Raw genomic sequence first — 19,705 nt, 5'->3', positions numbered from 1 at the left:
AACATCAGGAAGATTCGACCATTTCTGTCCATGGAAGCTACTCAGATTCTGGTTCAGTCACTTGTAATCTCACGATTGGACTACTTCAACTCCCTCCTGGCAGGAGCTCCCATGTCTACTACTAAACCCTTGCAGCTCATTCAAAATGCAGCTGCCCGTCTGGTTTTTAACCAACCTAAACACTGCCACATCACCCCACTGCTGCATTCTCTTCACTGGCTTCCTTTAGCTGCATGCATTCAGTTTAAAACACTGACTAACTTCTGGTTCTAACAGGTTTTAGCAGATTTGTGTTCTTGGACTGTTTACTTAATCTAGAGTAATTAAATGTTTACTATGGAAGCACTGCTGTAAGTTGCTCTGGAAGTCGGTCGAAAATGTAAATGTACATTGGCTCAGATGTACCTTGGAAAACCATTGCTACTTAAGGGCATCTGCATCAAGAAATGCAACTAAAAGTTTATTACAACAATGTTTATTGCAACAATAAATGCAAAAGCTAACATCTACAGTGGGGCCAAAAAGTATTTAGTCAGCCACTGATTGTGCAGGTTCTCCTACTTAGAAAGATGAGAGAGGTCTGTAATTTTCATCATAGGTACACTTCAAATATGAGAGACAAAATGAGAAAAAAAAAATCAAGAAATCACATTGTAGGATTTTTAAAGAATTTATTTGTAAATTATGGTGGAAAATAAGTATTTGGTCAACAACAAAAGTTCGACTTAATACTTTGTAACATAACCTTTGTTGGCAATGACAGAGGTCAAACGTTTCCTGTAAGTCTTCACCAGGTTTGCACACACTGTAGCTGGTATTTTGGCCCATTCCTCCATGCAGATCTCCTCTAGAGCGGTGATGTTTTGGGGCTGTCGCTGGGCAACACGGACTCCACAAATGTTCTATGGGGTTGAGGTCTGGAGACTGGCTAGGCCACTCCAGGACCTTCAAATGCTTTTTACGGAGCCACTCCTTCGTTGCCCGAGCGGTGTGTTTAGGATCATTGTCATGCTGGAAGACCCAGCCACGTTCCATCTTCAATGCTCTCACTGATGGAAGGAGGTTTTGGCTTAAAATCTCACAATACATGGCCCCGTTCATTCTTCCCTTAACACGGATCAGTCGTCCTGTCCCCTTTGCAGAAAAACAGCCCCAAAGCATGATGTTTCCACCCCCATGCTTCACAGTAGGTATGGTGTTCTTGGGTTCTTCTTCTTCCTCCAAACACGACGAGTTGAGTTTTTACCAAAAAGTTCCATTTTGGTTTCATCTGACCACATGATATTCTCCCAATCCTCTTCTGGATCATCCATATGCTCTCTGGCAAACTTCAGACGGGCGTGGACATGTACTGGCTTAAGCAGGGGGACACGCCTGGCACTGCAGGATTTAAGTCCCTCTCGGCGTAGTGTGTTACTGATGATAGCCTTTGTACTTTGGTCCCAGCTCTCTGCAGGTCATTCATCAGGTCCCGCCGTGTAGTTCTGGGATTTTTGCTCACCGTTTTCATAATCATTTAGACCCCACGGGATGAGATCTTGACCCAAAGGGAGATTATCAATGGTCTTGTATGTCTTCCATTTTCTTACAATTGCTCCCACAGTTGATTTATTCACACCAACCTGCTTGCCTATTGTAGATTCACTCTTCCCAGCCTGGTGCAGGTCTACAATTTTCTTCCTGGTGTCCTTCGACAGCTCTTTGGTCTTGGCCATGGTTGAGTTTGGAGTCTGACTGTTTGAGGCTGTGGACAGGTGTCTTTTATACAGATAACGAGGTCAAACAGGTGTCATTAATACAGGTAACGAGTGGAGGACAGAAGAACTTCTTAAAGAAGAAGTTACAGGTCTGTGAGAGCCAGAAATCTTGCTTGTTTGTTATTGACCAAATACTTATTTTCCACCATAATTTACAAATAAATTCTTTAAAAATTCTACAATGTGATTTCCTGGATTTTTTTTTCTCATTTTGTCTCTCATAGTTGAAGTGTACCTATGATGAAAATTACAGACCTCTCTCATCTTTCTAAGTAGGATAACTTGCACAATCAGTGGCTGACTAAATACTTTTTGACCCCACTGTATCATGGTATAAAGGGTGTATCGGTGTCCACTGCATGGGTGATTTGCATATGTACGAATGTACCATTGACATGGAGGTGTATATTGTGATTTTAGAGAGACACTTTTTCACTGCACTGTTGCCTTCGGCTTATTTTGTGTGAAGAACATATAAAATAACATGTTTTAATTAGTTCACAATGAGTACACCCCCCCCCCCCCCCCCCCCACACACACACACACACATTTATATTACACATGTCGTGTTTGCAGGTATAAAAGTGTGTCCCTTTACTCTGTCCTACTACAACATATCCTGTTGTGAGTATGTGTGTCTCTGTGTGTGAGGGAGAGAGATAATTGTTAGTGGTGTGTTGAGAATGATTCTTTGGAAATATAGATTTTATCAGGCATTTAATAAACTTGTGGCAGGTTCACAGCAAGGTGACCAAACAAACATGTTTTAACATTTTAATGGTCTATTAGTTTAACGATTAACCTACATCATCAGACAGATCCAGTTTAGACTTACTTGTAGCTTGCTTGGCTTTTTAATCTGTTTTAATCATCACAATAACAAACACAAGAGGGGAAACACTGGGGGTCACAGAAAAGTGATTAAAGTGAGAAGAGGTAATAGGTGTACCTATTACATGGTTTATCATACTTAATGTTACATGTAATGTTACATTTTTGTAAACTATTCTCAGCAACACAAAGTTCAATAAAGTAAAAATGTTGTTAGCTGCATCAACTCGTTGGTTCAAAACTCAGCTCTGCCATCCTGCTGGGCTGGGCGGCTACATGAACAATGATTGGCTTGTTGTTCATAGAGTAGGATAAACCGGATAGGAACTGAGCGAATTATGACCTATGCTGGCTGATTGATGGCGTCTGCGAGGAATAATGTGATCAGGGTGTGACTCTGCGTGCACAAAGCTGATCCGCATGCAGGTGAAAAGATGCAGTCGGCTACTGCACATGTGTTGGAGGGGGCGTGTGACAGTCTCGCTCTCCTCAATCGGGGTGGGGGTCAGCTCCAGTGGAGAGGAAGCATAATGTAATTGGGTAAAAAAAAAATTGGATGCGCTAAAAATCTGGAGCAATAGGGAGAAAATGCATTAAAAAAAAGTGTGCCACTATGGTTACACATGGTGCCTTTATTATTAGGTGCTCTTCACATTTTGACTATATAACATGCAAAGAGTAGTTTTATATTTTTTAAATAATATAATTTTACTTCAGTAACATTTTATTGATTCATTTTATCTTTTAAATAGCACTTACATTTACTACTGTTAAAGAGAAAAGATTGTGTCAAAACATCAAACCCCTTTGTGTATAGGGCTGCATAGTCGCAAGGCAGCCAATGCCAACCTTGCGGCATAGAGGAGTTGAAGGACCTGCTAGTAACGTCCTTGTACTAAATAACACAGGGCATCTTCAGGACCTCACAGGACATGTTTTGACAGTATATTAGGTGTGTGGTAATAATGTTTTCATTTGTGTATAGAACATAAGTAAGGCCCTACCTGAATATGCTGCGAAATTCAAAATGTAAAGTTTGTGTTCAGTGATGCATAGCATATGAAATATGAGGCACAATATGCAATATGAGGCTGTCCTAGCAATCATACGGCAATTAAGTTAGTGTAAGAGACTTTTCTGTGGTGTAGTGTGCTGACAATGTTTGATGTATGTGTTTATGTATTGAGTGCATTTTGTCCCTGTGGGGATTCCATAGTCAATTGAAACTTGTGCTTCTCTACACACATGATCATCAAGCCAGTAAAGTATTATGCTCCCGATAATTTGTGTACGTACAGTTTATATCTTTCTTTATAAACTCAGCAAACTCTAAAGACGCTCTGTTACATCAGCAATTGGTTCGTCCAAAGCAAAGTCTAAAGCAGCTAAAAACAAAATCAAGTAACTAAGTTTGGAAGACTTTCAACCAAATCTGTGGATGCAGAGAATGGTGTGTCAAAACACAGACAAGAATTTACTACTTTGAAAGAAGTGATTAGGGTGGGCTGTGCTGTGGATTGTAGCTGCAATTTATTCTAGCATTCAATTTATGTTATTTAATGACTGTCATAAAATGTGTTTTTTTGTTACCAAAAATCCATGAAATTTGTGATTTTTGATGAACGAGGTCCATAAAATGAAGCACATTTTTCCTCGTAATCTAGTCATATCTAATTACCTGATTGCATTATGCTTCTCCACTGACTCTGATCTCCACCTCTAATTGAGGAGAGCGAGACTCCCTGATCAATGCATTTTTCTTCGACTTCGTGCAGGCGCCATCTATCAGCCAGTAGAGGTCATAATTGCATCAGTTATGAGGTCCCTATCCAGCTCCCCACCCAGTATGAACAACAGCCAATCGTTGTTCATGTAGCCGCCCAAGCCAGCCGGATGACAGCGCTGAGTTTCAAACAGATGAGTTCCAAATGTCAACTCTGGTATGCTAGCGTGTTTAACCGCTGCACCACCTTAGCGGCGGCACTTAAGATTTCTTGAAACAACATATAATAAATGTCACAATGATTACTGCAAGAGTGTATGTATGTAACGAATTAGGCTAAACTAGACAAGAGGGGAGGACACACACGCAGAGACATTTCACAAAGTATTTAATAATAACAAAAGACAAGACAAGAGTACACAAGACAAGACCAGACACAAACACATGACCTAAGCTAAATGATAATGCGAGCACTAATCTAAACACATGAACAATGCTAAAGCTAAACTTTGTTACACTAACAGCTAACACTAATCTAAACACACAAGAAACCTGACTAAACTATACTAGACCTAAGTGGGTAGCACTGTCGCCTCACAGCAAGAAGGTCCTGGGTTTGATCCCCAGGTAGGTGGTCTGGGTCCTTTCTGTGTGGAGTTTGCATGTTCTCCCCGTGTCTACGTGGGTTTCCTCCGGGTGCTCTGGTTTTCTCACACAGTCCAAAGACATGCAAGTGAGGTGAATTGGAGACACTAAACTGTACAAAACTATGTTCGATAAAACCTTGTAAACTGATGAACCTTATGTAACGAGTAACTACCGTTCCTGTCATAAATGTAACCATGGTGTAAAACATGACATTAAAATTCTAATAAACAAACAAACAAAAGTAGACCCTAAGCTAAGGCTAAAAATAATCTTAGACTAACACAAGACATGAACAAGACTAAACAATAGTGATTTCAACCTCGAAACTCATATTCGAAACTGAATCGATTCATTTGAAGCTCAGTGTTTCGAAACGTTGCCTCGAAGTCCGTATCAAAATGAAAAAGGTTTCAAAATGTCACACTGTTTCGAAACGTTTGGAAACTGATCAATTGTATGTGTCAATGTGTAATAAATATTGCATAGCCTGGTTACACAATCACTTCCCATTTTGATTGTATAATAAATAATGGTCAATGTCAAGGACACCCATTATATGACGAAATGTTGTTTCATACCACTATCAAAACACACTTTTTTCAGTGATCTATAAGACAGATGTTACTGTTAGACCACTGATTGGACACTAGATGTCACTGTGGTGCGATGATTCGAACGTTTCACAAGCTCAAATCTTTTTCCGAATAATTTATTTCATTTGCTTCGATCTCTCAAAAGCCGCACTTATGCTATCACTGCTGAACAAGACTACCACTAAACATGGACTAACAAGAGCATGACAAGTCAAAATCAAAATAGTTTTTAATTGACTGATCCAAAGCTCCGTTCTTAAATGCCTTGAGCTTATTACTTCAAATAAGGTGCAGCTGTGGCTAATTAGCAGGGGACCAATCACAGTGAGGGGGGCATTGGCTTGCCCCTGAAAACAAACACTCCAAACATGTGGGCATATAAACAAACTCCAGGAGCTTTGAGGCTTGATTTGTGACAATGTAAATTCTTAACGTAATCAGTAAACTATAAAACTATTAAATATTCATTGTTGACCTATTGCACACTGGACAATAAAAATAAATGCATTACAAATTTAGAAATTAATTGGTAACATCTTACCATTGGTTCAGCAAACTCTGAGGTTTGCTTTATTTTTCAACAAAATAGTCAGCTATGCTACAAGACCTCCAGCAGTCTTGTAAGGAACTTGTCTATCATTCTCAGTAGGTACCAGCAAAAGAACCCCCGCCCCCATGCACACACACTTTTCCTGCCATGCACACACAAACACATTTACAAACACGTACACACAGACAACAAAGGTTAAAAAGAGGATAGCATGGTTGTGATGGAAAATGCCTGAAGTCAATTTAATTATAAAATGTTTGCTTTTAAGGAAACCAAATAACAAAGGTGTCAGGAGTCTATGTGAAAGTGTGCATTTGGATGTATGTGTGTGTGTGTTGGTTTGGTAAGTATGAGTGTGTGTGCGTGTGTTGCATTGTTAGTTAGATTAAAGCCATTCTGCGCATTTCTTGAGGCTGTCTTTAATAATGAGATACAGATGAGGTCCACTGGGTCTTTAAGCCCCATTACACAGACACACAAGACACAACAGACTGGAAGTGAACAGTCCTGTTTAGTTTTGTTAATCTATACAGAACAACAGTGACATTTCAGTCTGTATTCACAATACTCTGCTTCATCTCAAACTGACTCTAGTAATAATATGCAAAGCTGCTTCTGTGTATATTATAAACCACTGTTTCTGTGTATATTATAAACCACTGTTTCTGGGTATATTATTAACCACTGTTTCTGTTTATATTATAAACCACTGCTTCTGTGTATATTATTAACCACTGCTTCTGTGTATATTATAAACCACTGTTTCTGTGTATATTATAAACCACTGCTTCTGTGTATATTATAAACCACTGTTTCTGGGTATATTATTAACCACTGTTTCTGTTTATATTATAAACCACTGCTTCTGTGTATATTATTAACCACTGTTTCTGTGTATATTATAAACCACTGTTTCTGTGTATATTATAAACCACTGCTTCTGTGTATATTATAAACCACTGTTTCTGGGTATATTATTAACCACTGTTTCTGTTTATATTATAAACCACTGCTTCTGTGTATATTATTAACCACTGCTTCTGTGTATATTATAAACCACTGTTTCTGTGTATATTATAAACCACTGCTTCTGTGTATATTATAAACCACTGCTTCTGTGTATATTATAAACCACTGTTTCTGTGTATAATAATAAACCACTGCTTCTGTGTATATTACAAACCACTGTTTCTGTGTATATTATAAACCACTGTTTCTGTGTATATTATAAACCACTGTTTCTGTGTATATTATAAACCACTGCTTCTGTGTATATTATAAACCACTGTTTCTGTGTATATTATAAACCACTGTTTCTGTGTATATTATAAACCACTGTTTCTGTGTATATTATAAACCACTGCTTCTTGTTTTGTCTTCTCATTGCAGCATTTCCGTGAACACCTTGATAAGCTGTATGCAAAGGGTATAGGAATGCTGGATATGGCTCTAACTGAGGCCTTTGAACTACTTAATGATGTAAGTCCATACACATAGAAGTCAATTTTAACTGTTTATTTTTAACTGTATGTACTATAATAATTATTATTATTATTATTAATAATAATAATAATAATACTTTTCTGATAAAAAAAAAAAGCATAGACCAAAGCATAAGTCATGCGAACATAAGACTTGGTCAACAGTTAGAAGTTTCTTCTGCTATTCAGGCGCTCAAACAGCCCAATAGTACTGTTATAGCGCCACCATTTAGATTTAAGCTAATTCACATAATATGCAAAATCACACTATTTTTTAGCACAAACTAGTCTCTTATCTTTTACTGTAATATCTTTGTTCAGCTTTATTTACATACAACCCCAAATCAGAAAAAGTTGGGATGGCATGGAAAATGCAAATAATAAAAAAACACAGAGTTTCTTACATTTACTTTGACTTTTATTTCATTGCAGACAGTATGAACTAGGGATGTGCGATATGACTAAAAAACTCATCTTGATATTGAGAAGTGGCGATATACGATACGATATAATGTAAACTTAAAGTACAGTGGCAGACCACTGCTCGTATTTTAGCTTATTTGGTTTACAAGTTATCTTAAAAACACAAAACATTGTAGTTCTGATCCATTCTGACAGAATTACAGTGTTTATATTTTGTATTATTACAAGGCTGTATTTGTATTCATATTGACAATATTTATATCAATATCTGTCAAAGAAATTAAAAAAAAAAGTGGAATGCTGTACATTACATGCTGCTGTGCACTTAACTTGCCATCTCTGTGTAAAAGAAAAGCAACAGCAGAACAAGCATAAACCCATGGCCTTACACATGCCACGTTTAGTGAGGCAAAGGTACACATACAGTGTATCACAAAAGTGAGTACACCCCTCACATTTCTGCAGATATTTAAGTATATCTTTTCATGGGACAACACTGACAAAATGACACTTTGACACAATGAAAAGTAGTCTGTGTGCAGCTTATATAACAGTGTAAATTTATTCTTCCCTCAAAATAACTCAATATACAGCCATTAATGTCTAAACCACCGGCAACAAAAGTGAGTACACCCCTAAGAGACTACACCCCTAAATGTCCAAATTGAGCACTGCTTTTCATTTTCCCTCCAAAATGTCATGCGACTTGTTAGTGTTACTAGGTCTCAGGTGTGCATATGGAGCAGGTGTGTTCAATTTAGTAGTACAGCTCTCACACTCTCTCATACTGGTCACTGAAAGTTCCAACATGGCACCTCATGGCAAAGAACTCTCTGAGGATCTTAAAAGACGAATTGCTGCGCTACATGAAGATGGCCAAGGCTACAAGAAGATTGCCAACAGCCTGAAACTGAGCTGCAGCACAGTGGCCAAGATCATCCAGCGTTTTAAAAGAGCAGGGTCCACTCAGAAGAGACCTCGCGTTGGTCGTCCAAAGAAGCTGAGTGCACGTGCTCAGCGTCACATCCAACTGCTGTCTTTGAAAGATAGGCGCAGGAGTGCTGTCAGCATTGCTGCAGAGATTGAAAAGGTGGGGGGTCAGCCTGTCAGTGCTCAGACCATACGCCGCACACTACATCAAATTGGTCTGCATGGCTGTCACCCCAGAAGGAAGCCTCTTCTGAAGTCTCTACACAAGAAAGCCCGCAAACAGTTTGCTGAAGACATGTCAACAAAGGACATGGATTACTGGAACCATGTCCTATGGTCTGATGAGACCAAGATTAATTTGTTTGGTTCAGATGGTCTTAAGCATGTGTGGCGGCAATCAGGTGAGGATTACAAAGATAAGTGTGTCATGCCTACAGTCAAGCATGGTGGTGGGAATGCCATGGTCTGGGGCTGCATGAGTGCAGCAGGTGTTGGGGAGTTACATTTCATTGAGGGACACATGAACTCCAATATGTACTGTGAAATACGGAAGCAGAGCATGATCCCCTCCCTCCGGAAACTGGGTCGCAGGGCAGTGTTCCAGCATAATAATGACCCCAAACACACCTCTAAGACGACCACTGCTTTATTGAAGAGGCTGAGGGTAAAGGTGATGGACTGGCCAAGCATGTCTCCAGACCTAAACCCAATAGAACATCTTTGGGGCATCCTCAAGCGGAAGGTGGAGGAGTGCAAAGTCTCGAATATCCGCCAGCTCCGTGATGTCATCATGGAGGAGTGGAAAAGCATTCCAGTGGCAACCTGTGAAGCTCTGGTAAACTCCATGCCCAGGAGAGTTAAGGCAGTTCTGGGAAATAATGGTGGCCACACAAAATATTGACACTTCAGGAACTTTCACTAAGGGGTGTACTCACTTTTGTTGCCGGTGGTGTAGACATTAATGGCTGTATATTGAGTTATTTTGAGGGAAGAATAAATTTACACTGTTATATAAGCTGCACACAGACTACTTTTCATTGTGTCAAAGTGTCATTTTGTCAGTGTTGTCCCATGAAAAGATATACTTAAATATCTGCAGAAATGTGAGGGGTGTACTCACTTTTGTGATACACTGTACATGAAATACATTACCTAGATTATGGAAAGTGAGGACATATAATAAGTGTCTACAAACATTATATTGGTGACATACAAAGAGACAGCAACTGGCATGCGCTTAATTCATTTTGTAAGGGATTGGGCAATGCGAGGTAGGCGCGTCTTATTGCTGCCTCACATCGCACCTCTCCCTGTATTTGAACAACAAATGGGTTTCTACACTCACTGTCCATTTTATTAGCCCAACTTACCATATAGAAGCACTTTGTAGTTCTACAATTACTGACTGTAGTCCATCAATTTCTTTACATGCTTTTTTTAGTCTGGTTTCACCCTGTTCTTTAATGGTCAGGACTCTCCCAGGACCACCACAGAGCAGGTATTATTTGGGTGATGGATCATTCTCAGCACTGCAGTGACACTGACATGGTGGTGGTGTGTTAGTGTGTATTGTGCTGGTATGAGTGGATAAGACACAGCAGCGCTGTTGGAGTTTTAAAACACCTCACTGTCACTGTTGGACTGAGAATAGTCCACCAACCAAAAATATATTCAGCCAACAGAGCCCAGTGGGCAGCGTCCTGTGACCACTGATGAAGGTCTAGAAGCTGACCAACTCAAACAGCAGCAGATGAGCGATCGTCTCTGACTTTACATCTACAAGGTGGACCAACTAGGTAGGAGTGTCTAATAGACTGGACAGTGAGTGGACACGGTATTTAAAAACTCCAGCAGCACTGCTGTATTTGATCCACTCATACCAGCACAACACACACTAACACACCACCACCACGTCAGTGTCACTGCAGTGCTGAGAATGATCCACCACCTAAATAATACCTGCTCTGTTATGGTTCTGACCATTAAAGAACAGGGTGAGAAACAGATGGACTACAGTCAGTAATTGTAGAACTACAAAGTGCTTCTATATGGTAAGTGGAGCTGATAAAATGGACAGTGTAGAAACAAGGAGGTGGTTTTAATGTTATGGCTGATCAGTGTATATGGACTAAGGACTATGTGCATGTGTGTGTGTTTAGTTTAATCAGACAGGTCGGGGAAGCGTGTGCAGTCAGGCCATTATGCTAGTGACCGATGGAGCAGTGGAGATGTATGAAGCCGTCTTTGCCAAATACAACTGGCCGGACAAAAAGGTACAATATAATGATTAAAGACATTCCAGAGGAAGTTGTTTAAATTTTGATGATACTGCATAATTTACACTGTAAATTGTACACAAATGGAAGCAAAAGGTAAAAAGTCATTTATTTTTGTCTCTAGTCTTACAAAAATAGTCTAGCCTACCACCGCTGAGATGTGCATGTTAGTGCCTGACCTGATTAGGAGCTTCACAGACACAATTGGCAATGTCTGAAGGAGAAAAAAGCCTGATGAGGTTTCACGTCACTGCTGCATTATTGATGCAGGGGCAGAGATTGACAATAAAGAGTGTGGAATTGGTCATGTCTAAGTTATTAACAACAGCAACAAAAAAATTAACCATCCAGACTCTTGGTTATTAAAGGAGCAATTTTAAAAAGAGATGTTTTATATATATATATATATACACAGTGTATCACAAAAGTGAGTACACCCCTCACATTTCTGCAAATATTTCATTATATCTTTTCATGGGACAACACTATAGACATGAAACTTGGATATAACTTAGAGTAGTCAGTGTACAGCTTGTATAGCAGTGTAGATTTACTGTCTTCTGAAAATAACTCAACACACAGCCATTAATGTCTAAATAGCTGGCAACATAAGTGAGTACACCCCACAGTGAACATGTCCAAATTGTGCCCAAATGTGTCGTTGTCCCTCCCTGGTGTCATGTGTCAAGGTCCCAGGTGTAAATGGGGAGCAGGGCTGTTAAATTTGGTGTTTTGGGTACAATTCTCTCATACTGGCCACTGGATATTCAACATGGCACCTCATGGCAAAGAACTCTCTGAGGATGTGAGAAATAGAATTGTTGCTCTCCTGGGCTGGGCTATAAGAAGATTGCCAACACCCTGAAACTGAGCTACAGCATGGTGGCCAAGGTCATACAGCGGTTTTCCAGGACAGGTTCCACTCGGAACAGGCTTCGCCAGGGTCGACCAAAGAAGTTGAGTCCACGTGTTCGGCGTCATATCCAGAGGTTGGCTTTAAAAAATAGACACATGAGTGCTGCCAGCATTGCTGCAGAGGTTGAAGACATGGGAGGTCAGCCTGTCAGTGCTCAGACCATACGCCGCACACTGCATCAACTCGGTCTGCATGGTAGTCATCCCAGAAGGAAGCTGACGCACAAGAAAGCAGTCCAAGAACATGGATTACTGGAATGCCCTGTGGTCTGACGAGACCAAGATAAACTTGTTTGGCTCAGATGGTGTCCAGCATGTGTGGCGGCGCCCTGGTGAGAAGTACCAAGACAACTGTATCTTGCCTACAGTCAAGCATGGTGGTGGTAGCATCATGGTCTTGGGCTGCATGAGTGTTGCTGGCACTGGGGAGCTGCAGTTCATTGAGGGAAACATGAATTCCAACATGTACTGTGACATTCTGAAACAGAGCATGGTCCCCTCCCTTCGAAAACTGGGCCTCATGGCAGTTTTCCAACAGGATAACGACCCCAAACACAACCTCCAAGATGACAACTGCATTGCTGAGGAAGCTGAAGGTAAAGGTGATGGACTAAACCCAATTGAGCACCTGTGGCGCATCCTCAAGTGGAAGGTGGAGGAGTTCAAGGTGTCTAACATCCACCAGCTCCGTGATGTCATCATGGAGGAGTGGAAGAGGATTCCAGTAGCAACCTGTGCAGCTCTGGTGAATTCCATGCCCAGGAGGGTTAAGGCAGTGCTGGATAATAATGGTGGTCACACAAAATATTGACACTTTGGGCACAATTTGGACATGTTCACTGTGGGGTGTACTCACTTATGTTGCCAGCCATTTAGACATTAATGGCTGTGTGTCGAGTTATTTTCAGAAGACAGTAAATCTACACTGCTATACAAGTTGTACACTGACTACTCTAAGTTATATCCAAGTTTCATGTCTATAGTGTCGTCCCATGAAAATATATAATGAAATATTTGCAGAAATGTGAGGGATGTACTCACTTTTGTGATACACTGTATATACAGTGGGGAAAATAAGTATTTGATCCCCTGCTGATTTTGTAAGTTTACCCCCTTACAAAGACTTGAACAGTCTATAATTTTTATGGAAGGTTTATTTTAACAGAGAGAGACAGAATATCAACAAAAAATCCAGAAAAAAAACTTTAAATAAAAGGTTATAAATTAATTTGTATTTAATTAAGGGAAATAAGTATTTGATCTCCTACTGTCACGGAGGAGCTAAGGCTGAAACAAGGAGGGCGGACACACGCAGAGATGTTCAAACTAAATAATATTTATTAATAACAAAGGACAAACAAGAAGAACCTAAACTAAACACAGCTAAAGAAAGCTAAACAAAAGACAAAGACTAAATAAGGCAAACAAGAGCTAGGAACATGGCTAAACAAGAGCTAGGAACATGGCTAATCAAGAGCTAGGAACATGGCTAATCAAGAGCTAGGAACATGGCTAAACAAGAGCTAGGAACATGGCTAAACAAGAGCTAGGAACATGGCTAAACAAGAGCTAGGAACATGGTTAAACAAGAGCTAGGAACATGGCTAAACAAGAGCTAGGAACATGAATAAACTAGAGCTAGGAACAAAGCTAGAAACAAGGCCCATACCACGTCAAACAAAAGTCCAAAAGGTCAATAGTTCCCAGCGTCTGTGGAGAAGCTGCCTCCTTAAATCAGGAGCAGCTGGAGCTAATTAGTTCAAATGAACCAATTGTAAGAGGCAGGAGACAGCGTGTGCTCCCAGTGAGAGAGAGGTGTGGCACATAGGCACACTGGAGCACACAAAGGCTCCAAATGTGACACCTACCAACCAGCAAGAATTCTGACCCCCACAGACCGGTTATGTGCACGAGGCACACAAATTAGTCCTGTCACTGTATAAAAGACCCCTGTCACAGAATCAGTTTCTTCCATTCAAATCTCTCGACCACCATGGGCAAGACCAAAGAGCTATCAAAGGACGTCAGGGACAAGATTGTAGACCTGCACAAGGCTGGAATGGCAAGAAGCTTGGTGAGAAAGAGACCACTGTTGGTGCGATAATTTGAAAATAGAAGAAATACAAGATCACAGTTAATCGCCCTCGCTCTGGAGCTCCATGCAAGATCTCACCTGGTGGGGTAAGAATGATTCTGAGAAAGGTGAGGTCAGCCCAGAATTACACGGGAGGAGCTTGTCAATGATCTCAAGGGAGCTGGGAGCACAGTCACCAAGAAAACCATTAGTAACACACTTCGCCGTAATGGATTGAGATCCTGCAGTGCCCGCAAAGTCCCTTTGCTCAAGAAGGCTCATGTACAGGCCCGTCTGAAGTTTGCCAATGAACACCTGAATGATTCAGAGAAAGCTTGGGAGAATGTGATATGGTCAGATGAGACGAAAATTGAGCTCTTTGCCATCAACTCCACTTGCCGTGTTTGGAGGCAGAGAAATGCCCAGTGGGGATGGTGTTTCTCTGCTCCCAGCTCCCTTGAGATCATTGACAAGCTCCTCCCGTGTAATTCTGGGCTGACCTCACCTTTCTCAGAATCATTCTTACCCCACCAGGTGAGATCTTGCATGGAGCTCCAGAGCGAGGGCGATTAACTGTGATCTTGTATTTCTTCCATTTTCGAATGATCGCGCCAACAGTGGTCTCTTTCTCACCAAGCTTCTTGCTGATGGTCTTGTAGCCCATTCCAGCCTTGTGCAGGTCTACAATCTTGTCCCTGACGTCCTTATCCGGTTGAGCTGGCTACGCGTGCACTTGCTGCGGCTTCTCTCTCTCCCGAAAAAATGGTGTTTTCGTGTTTTTTGTCTTGTGAGTTGGAATGTTTTTGTACGTGTTCGTCGCGTCTACACATCTTCTAGTGCACATACAGCCGTGAGTTCCTGCTCGACATCAGCAGAACCTCATTTTACAAGTTAAATCCCGAAAAGCGCTACGGGTCTGCGGTCTGCTCAGGAGAACGGCATCATCTCCAACCCCCACCCTTGCATCTCGCCCACAGCGGAGGCGCCACAAGCGGCATGAAAGAAAACAGAAACGGGGTAAGCGCGGAGGTATCCGAGACAGGCTAGCGGCTAGCCCACACAAACCGGCCATCCCCACCATGGTTCTGGCTAATGTACGCTCTTTGGACAACAAACTGGACTATATACGCTTACTACGGACAACTCAGAAGTCTGTGAGAGACTGTTGTGTTTTTGTGTTTACGGAAACTTGGCTTAATAACAACGTTCCTGACCACGCTAATCAGCTAGAGCGGCTAACATGCTATCGGGCGGACAGAGCTGTCGTTGAGGGAGGTAAGACCCGCGGTGGCGGGCTCTGTGTTTACATCAACAATGCTTGGTGTCGCGACGCTGTTGCGGTTTGCACACACTATTCACCGGTAGCGGAGTTCATGGTTATTAAGTGCCGTCCATTCTATCTACCGCGTGAATTTACAGCCGTTATGATCGCCGCTGTTTATATCCCTCCGAGCTCCAATAACAACAGGAGTGAGGCACTAAACGAACTGTATCAGCACATCAGTGAGCAGCAAACAGCCCACCCAGATGCTTTTCTCATCTTAGCTGGGGACTTTAACCATGCAGACCCAAAGACTGTGTTTCCCAAAATATACCAACACATAAACTTTCCAACATGAGGTAACAACACACTGGACCATATTTATACCACCCAGAATGGAGCTTACAAAGCCCTCCCCCTCCCCCACCTCGGCGCCTCTGACCACATCACTGTTATGCTAATGCCAGTCTACAGACCACTGGTCAAAGTTACCAAACCAGTTCGCAAACAGATACAAGTGTGGCCAGAAGGGTCTTCAGAAGCACTTCAGGACTGTTTTAACACCACAGACTGGAATATGTTTAAACAAGCTGCTACCTACAACAACACCACTGACCTCCAAGAATACACAGATACTGTCTGTGCCGACGTCACCAAGTGTGTTGATGATGTAACTGACCTTAAGACCATCACCGTTCGGGCCAATCAGAAGCCATGGTTGACAGGGGAGGTTTTCAGACTCCTGAAAGATAGAAATGCTGCCTTCAGAGCTGGAGACCAAGAGGGGCTGAGGACAGCTAGAAAGAACCTATCCCACAGCATCAGAAAGGCCAAGAGGCAGTACTCCAGGAGGATAGCACATCGCTTCAGCAACAGCAGAGACACGCGGAACCTGTGGCGGGGGATTCAGACCTTCACGGACTACAAGCCCCCTTCGCAGACCTGTGACAGCACCAACACTCTGCTGAACTAGCTGAACGTCTTCTTCGCTCGGTTTGAAGCATTCAACAACACGCCTGCACTGAAATCTCCAACCCCTTCTGAAGACCTGGTGCTGAAGCTGTCCCCGGACAGCGTGAGAAGATCATTCAGCAGGATCAATACATGTAAAGCTCCTGGTCCTGACAACATTCCTGGTCGTGTGCTAAGGGACTGTGCAGGGGAACTTGCAGTCGTCTTCACAGACATCTTTAACATCTCACTGAGTCAGGCTGTTGTTCCTACATGCTTTAAAGCCACCACCATTATCCCTGTCCCGAAGAAGGCGTCGCCCTCCTGTTTTAATGACTACCGCCCAGTTGCACTCACCCCCATCCTCATGAAGTGTTTCGAACGGCTAGTCATGCAACACATCAAATCGGTCCTTCCCCCCTCCTTGGACCCCTTTCAGTTTGCATATCGGTCAAATCGATCGACTGATGATGCCATTTCCACTGTCCTCCACTCAGCCCTTACTCATCTGGACTCTAAAGACTCGTATGTACGAATGCTATTTATAGACTTCAACTCTGCATTCAATACGATCATCCCCAAACAGCTCATTCTCAAACTCGACAGGCTGGGGCTGAACACCTTACTGTGCAACTGGCTGTTAGACTTTCCGACTGGAAGACCACAGGCAGTACGGGTCGGCAGTAACACATCCAACACCATCACTCTGAACACGGGGGCTCCCCAAGGATGTGTGCTGAGCCCTCTCTTATTCACTTTGCTGACCCACGACCGCACACCGTTGCACAGCTCCAACCTCTTCATTAAGTTCGCGGACGACACGACTGTGGTGGGTCTCATAAAGAACAATGACGAGACAAACTACAGGAGTGAGGTGAGTCGCCTGTCCCAGTGGTGCAAACACAACAATCTTTCCTTAAACGTTGAAAAAACGAAAGAGATTGTTGTGGATTTCAGAAGATCGTGCACACAACATGCTCCTTTGACCATCAACGGTGCTGCTGTGGAGAGGGTGAGCAGCACTAAGTTCTTGGGTGTGCACATCACTGAGGACCTCTCCTGGACTAATAACACAACATCTCTAGCCAGGCCCTGCTGCTGCAAAGCAGCCCCAAACCATGACATTTCCACCTCCATGCTTCACAGTTGGTGTGAGGTTCTTGTTCCCAAATGCTGTGTTTGGTTTGTGCCAAACATGTCTTCTGTTACTGTGCCCAAATAATTCAGCTTTGGATTCATCTGTCCAAAGCACATTGTTCCAGAAGTCCTGGTCTTTGTTTAGGTGTTCTCTGGTAAACTTTAGTCTTGCCCTGATGTTTTTTTCACAGCAAGGGTTTCCTCCTTGCTCACCTCCCATGAAAATCAAACTTGTGCAGTCTCATTCTGATGGTAGATGCATGTACCTTGACATCAACTGTGGCAAGAGCTAACTGTAGGTCCCGTGATGACATTGTAGGATTATTGGAGATTTCTTTACGCATCTTGCGGTCTGCTCTTGGGCTGAACTTGCTAGGACAGCCTTACCTGGCCATGTTGGCAGTTGTTTTAAATGTTCACCACATGTAAATGATTTTCCGGACAGTGTAATGGCTGATTTCTAATTGTTTTAAGATCTTTTTTAATCCCTTCCCAGACTCATATGCATTTACAACCTTCTTTCTGAAGGCCTCAGAAAGCTCTTTAAATCTCACCATGGTGATATCACTTACTTCAACAATCAAGAGCAAACCAAACTAATGTCTAAGGTTTAAATAAAACTCCACTGTCCTCTAATGATGGTCTAATCATTGCAGCTGATGTGGTGCACCGGATTCTAATTTTAGACATTTTAAGTAGTAATAAATGTGGGGGTGTCCTAACTTTTTCCTCACAATAAATTTCCATTTTTGTTCATTACATTTTACAGCTTGTGTTTAAAAGTAATTTTTTAACATTTTATTTGTTTAGTTATATAAGCTCCATCTCTCAGTATTGTTCAAATGAAGTTCATATGTTCAAAAAGACAAAGGATTTCATGGGGTGTCCTCAGTTTTTCACATGACTGTATATGTGTGTGTGTGTGTGTGTGTGTGTGTGTGTGTGTGTGTGTGAGAAAAAGAGAGAGATAGAGAGTGCACTTATGATCCTTATGGCCAGGTCTTCCTCTATTGAGAGCCAGTATGGCACTAATGTCCTCCTTCTGGGCACTACACTGCTAATGCCCCCCTCAGCGCTTCACTGTTAAATTTTCCCCCAGGCACTGTTTTGTTAATGCTTCTTCTTTGTGCTCTTCACATAATGTGTTCCCATGTGGCCTTGGTCTGCTGATAAACTGTGCTGCTAATGTTCCTCTTTTCCTTCTGTTATGGAGTTAATGTTCTCCTCAGACATGTCATACTTCTTGATTTTGCCACTTTTCTCAGATCCCTATGGAGGTATCATGATTTTTTACCTAACAGGTGTTAGCAGGATGCTTACTTGTTTCTCACTACATTAAACAACTTTAGTACACAAAAAAGATGTATTTATGTTTTAAATTATCAAACTTCTTTTAATATAAGACAAAGAAAAAGTAAAACAGATTTTTAAAATGATTATTTCATTTATTAAAGGAAAAAGTGCTGTCCAGTTCTACCTGGCCCTAATTTATTAAACCATTGGATTGGATTTAATTTCTCTAGCCACATCCCGGCATGTTGAATCTCAAATGCTAGAAGATCTTATAAAGCGACACATGATACCACTTTCTCATGTATTTCAGATATAGATGTAAAACAAAGTCACTGAAATCTGTGAGTCTGGCTACAAAATAAAGGCTTTGGGACTTTAATAAACCACAGTGAGAGCCATTGTCCACAAATGGAGAAAACTTATAGAGAATAATAGTAAAGAACTTTGCCAGGAGTGGCCTTTCCAATAAAATTTCACATAGAACACATCAATGACTTATTGAGGAGGTCACAAAAAAAAATCAGACATATATTCAAAGAACTGCAGGCCTCACTTGTCAGTGTATACCATTCCACAATAAGAAAGACACTGGGCAAAAATGGTGTCACAAACAACTGCTGACCAAAAATGACACCAAAGCTTGTCACGCATTTGCCAAATACATCTAGATCAATGGTCCCCAACCACTGGGTCATAGACCGGTACCTGCTGTTGGGTCATTTATTACCAGGCTGCACAGAAAGAATAAATAATTAGAGATTGATAGAAAAGCAGTTTTTACTGCTTCCATTTCAGGTGTTATTCGGGTGTTATTGTCTCCTATCACCCCTAGGTGGGAGCAGAGTCCACTGCCATTCACTAT

At 41.7% G+C, this 19,705-nt stretch overlaps 1 protein-coding gene across 1 annotated transcript in view; it reads left to right on the top strand.

Moving 5' to 3' along the window:
• cacna2d3a (calcium channel, voltage-dependent, alpha 2/delta subunit 3a) overlaps positions 1 to 19,705 on the top strand; it is a 313,706-nt gene that overhangs the window by 142,663 nt on the left and 151,338 nt on the right. The window contains exons 11-12 of the mRNA XM_062999198.1: positions 7,492 to 7,581; positions 11,096 to 11,209. Of these exons, the coding sequence (XP_062855268.1) occupies positions 7,492 to 7,581; positions 11,096 to 11,209 (204 nt within the window). The remainder of the gene's footprint in view (positions 1 to 7,491; positions 7,582 to 11,095; positions 11,210 to 19,705) is intronic.

The sequence above is a fragment of the Trichomycterus rosablanca genome, chromosome 7 (assembly GCF_030014385.1).
Source record: "Trichomycterus rosablanca isolate fTriRos1 chromosome 7, fTriRos1.hap1, whole genome shotgun sequence".
Taxonomy (NCBI): domain Eukaryota; kingdom Metazoa; phylum Chordata; class Actinopteri; order Siluriformes; family Trichomycteridae; genus Trichomycterus; species Trichomycterus rosablanca.
This window is presented reverse-complemented; position numbering and strand designations above follow the sequence as displayed.